The sequence below is a fragment of the Poecilia latipinna genome, unplaced genomic scaffold (assembly GCF_001443285.1).
Source record: "Poecilia latipinna isolate Pla-1442-1.1 unplaced genomic scaffold, P_latipinna-1.0 Scaffold1259, whole genome shotgun sequence".
Taxonomy (NCBI): domain Eukaryota; kingdom Metazoa; phylum Chordata; class Actinopteri; order Cyprinodontiformes; family Poeciliidae; genus Poecilia; species Poecilia latipinna.
In genome coordinates this window covers 141,411-151,255 of record NW_015113875.1, presented here as the reverse complement: position 1 = coordinate 151,255, position 9,845 = coordinate 141,411, and the positions used below count along the sequence as shown (strand labels likewise).

The 9,845-nt window shown below is 37.8% G+C and overlaps 1 protein-coding gene across 2 annotated transcripts in view; it reads right to left on the bottom strand.

Moving 5' to 3' along the window:
- Positions 1-1,914: 1,914 nt before the first annotated feature.
- ccdc186 (coiled-coil domain-containing protein 186) overlaps positions 1,915-9,845 on the bottom strand; it is a 35,357-nt gene continuing 27,426 nt past the window's right edge. For both annotated transcript variants that reach the window (XM_015054544.1, XM_015054545.1), the window contains exons 15-16: positions 5,894-6,113; positions 1,915-2,585 (exon numbers count right to left, since the gene is read on the bottom strand). In XM_015054544.1, the coding sequence (XP_014910030.1) occupies positions 2,499-2,585; positions 5,894-6,113 (307 nt within the window). In that variant the 3' untranslated portion in view covers positions 1,915-2,498. The remainder of the gene's footprint in view (positions 2,586-5,893; positions 6,114-9,845) is intronic.

The window sequence follows — 9,845 nt, the reverse complement described above, 5'->3', positions numbered from 1 at the left end:
GACTACAAAAAGAGAAAGGGAGCGTACAAACATAAATATTTGTCTTTTTTCTCAGAAAAAAGAAGAAAAAGAAAGTCACATCCTACATGGAGTGCAAATACACTTTTTGTGCTCAACGTGTAAAACCAGGAATGGTTAAAATGTCACAAAACATTTACACTGACATGTTACTACAAATGTTGGGTTTAATCAAGACAGGTTTTTAGTGAGGATAAAGCAAAAAAAAAAAAAAAGTTTGGAGCACTAATCACTTCAAGATTAGAGACAGCCATCTTCATTTTAGATGAATCCCGATTAGCTTGTAAGAGAAGCTAAAGCTAACAGCTAGCTTCGGAGGGGACCATTAAAAAAGCGGACTTCTACCTTCTTAAAACAAACAATCTGACAAATATCGGACTGGTTCAAGAGACTTACATTCTCCCAGCTTTTAAAGCGTTAGTCATGTTTGTGTTCATTAGTTTTTTACGCGGAAACTGATAAAATATGTATAGAGGAAATGGAAGTTTGAGGCGGTGCGCCATAAATTACATTCCTGTGTGAAACGCGCACTGAGTGGAACCTGTCAAGTGTTTCCAGACGGGTTAACTGGCGGATGGAAAAAAGATACTTAATCATCTTACTTAAAAACTTTAATTTAGAAATGACATTAAATCAAACTTTATTGGGTTCAAGTTTCAATCTGCGTTGTAAGTGTATGAAGTTGGCTGGAGTGTTAGCACTCTTCCTAGCCACTGAAAGGCTAACTGGTGCGACGGAGTTACGACTTATAACCTTTTAGTTATAATTAGACTTACTTCAAAATTCCCAAACATTCCCTTAAGAACAAAAACTAAAAAATCACGAGGATAATAAAAACTACAACTCAGATGTAATGAAATAAAAAAAAAAATTATACATTTTAAAGGAAGAAGAAAAAAAAATACATTCATCGTGGGAGAATTTAAGACCAGCTGTACATTTCAACCTTTCATTTGACATTACGTTTCATCACAGGCTGATTCCAGCTTAATGCAGCTGAAGAGCAGGTGGTGTTATGCTGCCGGCTACAGGGGAACATTGCAAAGATGCTTCCTGAAATCTGCCACCTGCGCCACACAGATGAGAGGTTACGTTGCTCCACTGGCCACAAGTCCTGCACAGGGCGGGGGCAAAATAATAAAAATAAGAATAATAATAAAAAAATAAACAGAAGAAAATGCAGCAGTAGAATTGTGGTTCTCCTAAAGTAAAGGACTGATCTGCTTTTTGTTGTTTTGCTTCAGATGTTCAGCTGAGTCAGCAAAAATGTATTTGGCTTATTTGTAGACAGACTTCATGGGATGCTGGCAATGACCGCTTCAGTTTAGTTACCTTCAGGATTCCTACACGTCTTTGGAAAGAAATGCATATTCTTCCGGACTTCTTGGTTCTTTAGATTCATTTTCAAATTTAAAAATGTTAAGGTTAATATTTCATGGCAGACATTTCTGCCAAACCCATTAACAGGTTTTAATGGATGGAAGAAAGGACACAAGGAAGGAAGACAAGTGAAGAAGGATGCAAAGAAGGCGAGGGAAGAAAGAAAAAACACAAGGAAAGGAAGGATGGACCAAAAGGTATAATGAATGAAGGACACAGGGACCGGAACAAGAAACAACAAAAGGAAGGAGGGAAGAAAAAACAAAGGTGGGAAGGAAGTAAAGAAGGATGCAAAGAAGTGAGGGAAGAAAGAAAAACAATGGACAGGAAGGAGGGGAGGAAAGGAGTAATTAGGGAAGGACACGAAAGAAAAGGAATAAGGACAGAAGAAAGTAAGGGAAGAAGGAAGGACACAGGGAAGGAAGAAAGGAAAGATGAACGAAATAAGTAAATAAACAAGGAAGGGCACAGGGAAGGAAGTAAAGAAGGAAAGACATGGGGAAGGAAGAAAGGAAGTAAAGGAAGCAAGGAAAAAGTAAGGGAAGATAAGTGGAATGAAGGAAGGAAGGAAATGGAAGGAAGGAACAGGGAGAAGACAAAATATAGACAGAATTTTATGGCACAAAGAAGAAAGGACAGAGAAAAAAACCATTTAAAAACGGGCCAGGCAATGAAGTCTGAAAATAAATATTTTTCTTAAGCTCTTCTCTTTCCATATTAATCCACACCTGGAAAAATACTGAAACCAGATTTCACACTTTTTCTCCAAAATGGAAAGGAACCCTGCATTGTTTGACTGGCAATTAGCTTCCACGGAGGTTTAGCTAAACATTCACAACAACGCCGCGAGGAAGTTCAAGTCCAAAGAGTTCTCTTGGCAAAGCTTTGGGGAGGAAAATGTGGGCCAGAAGAAAAGTTCTCGTGTCAGGGTCTATAAATAGAGGTGGCACAATGTGCATGGAGTAGCAACGGTTCAAGTAAGCTCGGACATTTCCTCCAAATAGACAGAAACGGTTCAAGAGGTCCCACGTCTCACTGGCACTTGCGACGCCCCTTCATTCGTCGGGAGTAGAAGTAGTAGTTGGTCAAGTAGTTCATTTTCACTTCTTCCTGACCCCGTCTGCTGGATTCTTCTGCTGCTGCTTTATCAGTTTTTCAATCTCAGAGCCCAGAGTCTGCAGATTCTCCTGCACAAAAAGAACAAAAGAAAAGAAAGAAGAAAGGAAGTTGGTTAAAAACACAAATGTATAGAAAATGTTTTTCATGTTGACAACAGAAACTGTTTGTGGAACAACAACAATCAGACCTGGAAACTGAAAAGCTCCATAATTTATAGCAATAAAAGTGAAGTCTTGATTTGCCTTTTGTCAGGACATTCTTTTGTTTTTGTTTTGTTCTGTTATTGTTCTCCCGGTGAGTGTTTCATATCATTACTCCCCACTTTGTGCCAATCATCCTTCATTTGCTGAAAGGGGGAAAAAAAAAAAAAAACCTCTGCCAGAAGATACTCCTGCACATTATTACAATTACTGTTCACATTTGGGCTCTTGAGGCGGGAGCCTGGAAGTTTGACAACAGGAAGCTGATTGGCTGCGAAATGTGAAAATATTTATCAAAGCTGGAGCCCACATGCTTTTTAGAGAAGCTAAAGTTGTGACTGTGCATGCAGACGGGATGATGACATGCGCTGAAAGGGTGGCCGCGACGGGCTGACATTCTTCTGACCACAATCTCAGAATCGTGTCGCATTATAACCAGAAATATTTTCTTTTTAGTGGGATTTTCACAGGTATAGGCTAAATTTGTCATTAAATATCTCACTTCAAGCTACGTCACACTGCATGTAAAATGTCTGAACATTAATTTTCAAATCTTGCTAGAGATTCTTAACTAGATTTACGTCTGGACTTTGACTAGTCCACTTTAAGGCAGTTCACTTTTGCTTTTAAAAGCATTAAAAGCATGCTAGCTGTAGCGGTTTTGCTGGGTGTCCTGAGCATGCAATACGTGTGCAACATTTCCAAAATGAATGACACCGCTCAGTGTAAGGAATGTTGTTTTTAATGAGGCACTTTTAGCAATAGCTTTGCTTTTTTTGGTGTCATTTGTAAGGAAAGCTGTTTCATTTGGAATTAAATAAAATAAATAAATACTGTTAATAATGAATGAATACTCAAATAAATAAATAGACCAATGACGTAAAAACAGAATATTATTTTGTCGAAGAATCAAAAATAAAACTGACTTAAATAAAAGTCCATTTTATTTTGTAAGTAGCATTACAAAATAAGTGTCACAAAACACCATTGTGAAATAAATAATGAATAAATATTTAAATAAATAAATAAATAAATAAATAAATCTGTGATCAACAAAATAAGCTCTGTATTATATTTTTTTTAAATAATATTTTATTTTATTTCATTGGTCCATTTGTTTTACTTGATGGATTATTTATAAATTCTCACAGTTTTTACTTATTCAGTTATGAATGAAATGGCTCTCCATACATTTGTGCCACTGAAGAAAATTTATTAAACATAAAAATGAAACTTATTTGATAAAAACAATTTATACGGTTTCACAGTCGTTTCAGACAAAATTCACCTTTAATGGTTGAAAATTTGCTGCTGCTTTTTTACTTCTGAAGGCAACTAGTTGCTCTGGGTTTTATTTAAGGATTTCAGAGAACAAAGGAGGCTTAAATAAAAATGTACACCACATATTTTTAAAGTCTGATTTGTATAAAAATTATTCATACGATTTATAATGCACTACTACTTCATGTTAGTTTATCAAAATAAATTCATAATAAAAACTCAGAATATATAGAAATTTGTGGCTTTTATGGGATTAAATGTGAATGTGTGAATACTTTTGCAACTAACTGTAAGAATGAATGAGTAAAGCTCAAAAATTTAATAACTAAAAGGAAAGGTAAATAAACGAATGCAGTTAATTTGCCAACATCTACAAACTGAAGCCTTTCTTGTTGGTTTGAAGTGAGAATCAGGAGCAATTTAACAGGGACAAATTAACCAAAAGAAGCATTAATATCCTGCTTTAACAGCTGAAGCATCCTTCTGTCTTCTGGCTGATGTGACGGAGGGAGGACTGAACAGCTGCGCTTAATATTCTGGACAAAGACTAATCTTTAAAGAAGTGAAAGAGAAGGGGAAAAAAAAGCAATCCGGTTTTCAAAAGCCTTACAAAAAGCTGAGTACGGCTTCAAAACAACATTTGTGCATCTCTGCAAATTAGCTGAACTGCTGACGGAGAGGGATGACGCATCCTGTTGTCCGCTGAATTCCTGAATCTGACCCGCCGCCCCGAGAGGAACTCGTTTCTTCTTCGTCCATCTTTGGTTTTGACAGAAGCCGTTTTAGCCGCGATAAGCCGGGACCACTAATGGTTTCATCGATCTCTGACAGCATTCAGCCATTCACGCGTCGGCAAATTGTCTGCCAAGCTAACGCAGTGCTTCATTCAAACGGGCCTGTTTAAAGTGATTTTAAAAACAAAACATTTTGTTATTGTCTGGAGATTAAACAGTTCATTATGCGACGCAGATGTGATGTGATTTCTGTAGGAAACATAGGAGAAATTTTTTTAAGTTCTTCATGATCTGATCTGAGAGATCTCCATCGTTTCAGACATTTAAACAATAAATCATAATTTACAGCAGAAATTACAGCTGAAGATAGGAAAGAAGAAAGGACAGACAGAAGGGAAGATGGTATAAGGATAGAAAAGAAAGGTATAATGAAGAAAGTAAAGAATGTAGGGAAGGAAGGATGGAGATGAGGAAGGAAGGAAAAAAAGGAAGCAAAGGAGGGAAAAGGAGGATAGATGGATAAACAAAAGGATTGATGGATGAATGAATGAATGGCCAGATGGATAGAGGGATGAATGGAAAAAACAGAATACTAAACAAATTAATCGATGGAGTGATAGACAGAAGGATGGACAGATGGATGAACGGACGGAAGGAGGGAAACGACTTTCTGAGAACTGGTTCTGATTCAGACCTGAAAAACATTTAAACTATAAAATAGTTTTATTTCCAGGTTGGTGAATAAAAAGTAGCTGAAAATCGCCCATCAATAAACAATAATCGATATTCATACAGATGGCCAGTCAAGCAGAAGATCTTCAGCCCAAAGGGTTTAATCAAAGTTTTCTCTCACTAATTTCACTCAGATACTAGAAAAAAAGTAAATTTTTTTCAAAAAGTTACTCAAGTAAATGTAATGGAGTAAATGCAACTCTGGATATGATTTATTCCCATACTTAACTGATAACTATGTCTATAACTGATTCATCACGATTAATCGTTTCAGGCGTTGATGGCGTCAATAATGGTGGAACATGAAAGTGATGCAATAAATCCAAGGTTAGAAATAAATACGTTCACATCATCGGCCCTAAACCAGACCTTCATCCAGCTTCTTCCTCCTCTGAGCAGTGATGTGAGGCTCGCTTGGGGGGAATTTACCTTCAGAGTTATGTTCTTCAGCAGCGTGTCCTCCAGCACTGCCTGCAGCTTCCTGTTAATCTCCAGAGACAGGTCCAGGGTCAGGCCGCTGTCCGCCGGGTGGGAGGTGTAGAGCGACGCCATGATGCCTCCCCGCCGGATGAGGTGGGCCTTGTTAATATCCGAGGCCTCTGATGAGAGGGCCCCTGACTCCTCTCTTAGCACGTAGCTCTGGATAATCCTGTGGGCAGCAAGAAGAGGAGGAGGGAGGGAGGAAGCGATGAGTCAAACCTCTCTCTGATAAAAGAGACGAAACAAAGCGAGTGCGTGGTGTCGGCTTGGGGAGAAAATTGAGAAAAGCGAGCTTCAACAAAGCAATAAAGCATTTTGTAGCAGCAGAGGCTGGGGGAACGTTACGGGAATGGCTATTCCGGGAGGGATCGGTTATTGGACCCGTGCGTGCCGGAGCCATTCAGTCATAGTTACAAAGATTATTATTGTGCCTGTCGGTCGGAGGAGCAAAGGTAATGAAAATGGAAGAATTATAATAGACTGCAGTGTTCAATTAATCAACTGCATGTTTCGGTTTAGGGGCAGCGAGATAAATCTTCACGAACACGATGCGGTTTCACCGCAACAACAACAACACGGTTTGGGAGTTAAGCTAGCAGCTCCAAACTTCCCGTTTTATTTTCCCCAGAGAACAATAGCTGCGTTTCTATTAACTATAGAATCGCGCAGATTGGAATTACGACAAATTTATTTACTGGAAACACCGGGGGGAAAAAATCTAATGTTTTCCCAATGAGCTAGTTTTTCCAGCTGCGTCAAAACTATGAGTCATGTGATCAATCAATCAATAAATAAAGTGTATTCAATCAAGGGAGCTCATTGTGCTTTAGGCTACATAATAAGCACACAAAATTACCACTTTATAAAGAAAACACCAACAATCGGATGTTGCTACTGGCGAAAAAGACAAAGAGGGCGACAGGAAGTGGTAGGAGAAAGATGATTTTTAATGACTCATCACGTGAACAAACTTATTCACATGTGATTTTAATAGCGTTTTTTACTTAATGGAATTGCGCTTTTTTCGACATTTGTAGAATATTGATAAAGTTTTGCGCAGATTAGTTATGGAAACGCAGCTAGTGATAATTTGAAGATGGACTTACATGCAACCCAAAATGAAAAGGTATTCATACGTGTGAATTGACGTGAGCAATCTCGGACATAAAGATGGAAAAAAAAATGTTCTGTATTTAGGACTAAAACTGCAAAACTCCTTCCCATCTGCACCTCTCGGCTCAAAAAAGGAGGGAAAACAGGAGAGGAGTTCATCACAGAGTCCAACAGAAAAGGTCAACAATCTCCTGCTCTTCAGACGGTTCAACAATCAATATTTTAAAATCCACTCGACCCAGCACGACGGCTTTCAGACATGAAAGACTGGAAACAACCAGTCCCCACCACTGGTGCAGTTCTAACTCCAGTTCTGGACGTTTCAAAGGTGAGGAGGAGCCCAGAAAGAACCTTTGCTGAAGAGACTAAGACGATTTTTATACAAGACAGACAAGTTTCAGTCAGGTAATATTGGGACTCATGTGATGCACCAAAACAAAGTAGTGAATAATTGTGAAAATATTAAACTGATTGATTTTTATACATTTTTCTGTTTTGGTTAATTTAATTTTTTTAATTAGGTTTAATTTAATCCCCCCCCCATTTAATCTATGTTCATTTTGAATTCAGGTCAATTCATTTAAGAAATGGTTGAATTTTTTTTTTTTTAAGATATTAGGATATTTTCTGTCATTTAAATTTATGTAAGAGAAAAAGTGGAAATACAATTTTAGATACAAAAAAAAATTGGAAATGTAATTTTAAGCCATATCACCAAGCTGTAGATCTGATTAGCTTGGTTTGTTTCTGAAGGAGAGAGACCAAAGATTTCACTCTTTATATATGTGAAGCTGTTGGAGATAAAACCAATAAAGGTATAGAGGAGTGAATTTTTAGATTAAAAAGAAACAAAAATATTCAACCCCAATTGTTTTCCTTCCTTTTCACAAGTTTATCCAACTTTGTGCTGGTCACATAAAGTCCACCAGAAATACAATGAAGTTTGCGATTAAAATGTGACAACAAGAGCAGAGGTTTTAATATCTTTGCGTTGATACTAAAAGATAAAGCATCTCCACTCGAGAAAAGCAGTCAACAAAAACATCTTCATTTGCAGTTCAGGGACCAAAAACTCTCTCATAGGTATATTCTGATCTGCCTGGAGGCAGGGAAACATCCCCTAAGGGGAACGAGCTCTGCTTGGTTTGCACACATCTGGTCGTAGCCGGAGGTAGCAGACAAAAACAAAATAAACACCCAAACAAGGTTATTTAGATGAACTGGATTGGTGTCCTGACAGTTTCACCAGCCTCATCTCCAAACATGTTGAAGACGATCTTAGCTGAGCTGCTGCATGACAGATATCACAAACCAGGCAGGGGGAGGGATGTTTGTAGATTTCAAAAGTGCAACATGTAAAAACAAAACTCGCTGCTACGATAATTAGTTTGCAGAGCTGTGATCAAAGCTGGAGAATCGGTGTATTTTCTGGTAGCGCAGCAGGGAAAGTCAACAAAAAGGGAGATGAAGCAGAGGAGGGTCAAACTAATACAAAACAATCACAACAGGAGCAACTACGACAGCTGCTATCGTCCATTACTGTTCATCTAAAAATGGAACTATAATAAAATCGTTACTCAAGAATACACAAACCATTTAATAATACGTCTGTGGTATCCCAAGGTTCTGGCTTGGGCCCGGTATTTTTAATTAATTAAAAATTTTTTTTGCTATGTTTTCACTCAATTGGACAGATCATTAATACATTTTGCATGCCAGGTAAATGACATTCAAAGGGTTGGAAAAAAGTCAGTGTGTGATCATTTCATACGAGAGTCGTCTGATCAGGCAACATTATGACTTTTACACTTAGCAGTTAAGCCAAACTTGCTATTTATCTTGTTGGCAAATCAGAAATAACTTGTTTGAAATGGTAATCATTTAAAAAAAAAATTAAGATACTTTGTGTCAAAACATTTATTTAAAAAAACCCACAGCCCTCCATCGCCTTTGGTTGGCCCAAAACTCTGCAGTAAAACTGAACCAACAGAAGAACTTACATAACTCCTGTTTATTTAAAATTAACTTTCAGTGCTCTCTGAGTGGTTAAGCTCTTTCCTATATCATGCAATTGTTAAAGCCACATCCTCAAACCAAAACCTATTCATAGTCGCCAAGGACCAGATATAAAACTGGAGGGGATTGCAATTTTCCACACAGTTGCTCAACTGTGAAACGGCCTTGCTTTGTCTTAGCATCGTCTTGGGAGTCTGGACTCATTTAATAAGCAGTGGAAGAGAGTAGTTCACTGTCTCTTTAAGCAGGTTTTAATTAAGGATGTTTTAATGTCTTTATGAAGCAGATGAGCTACATAAACATTACTGAAAACTGGCAAAAAATGTACTCCAACTAAGAGGCAAACCACTTTTTCCTCCTGAATAAAAGAAAAGAGATGTATTTCAGTGTCAAAATGTATGAATTTTACATTTATTGGCGATCCTGGAAAAGTTTTACACAAAAGCAGGATTTTATTATCCCATGCAAATAATGTGGAGGTCACAACAGGGATACGCATGCAGATGTCTAAATCTGACTCATTCTGACAAGAGGACGATTATATTTAACATGCAGCTCAAGCAGTTAGTCAGAGACTTCCTGCTACAGCATGCAGCCACGATCTGTGTGGTGAAAATAAAAAATTAAGTGGAGATTGATCAACACAAACCTGAAACCCTGCAGCTGAGAAGCGACTTAATGACTGAAGCACATACAGGTGGAGCTCAAGTCAGATTATCATCACAAAAAAGTTAATTTAAGCAACTGACATTACTTACAGCACTGCAAAAAC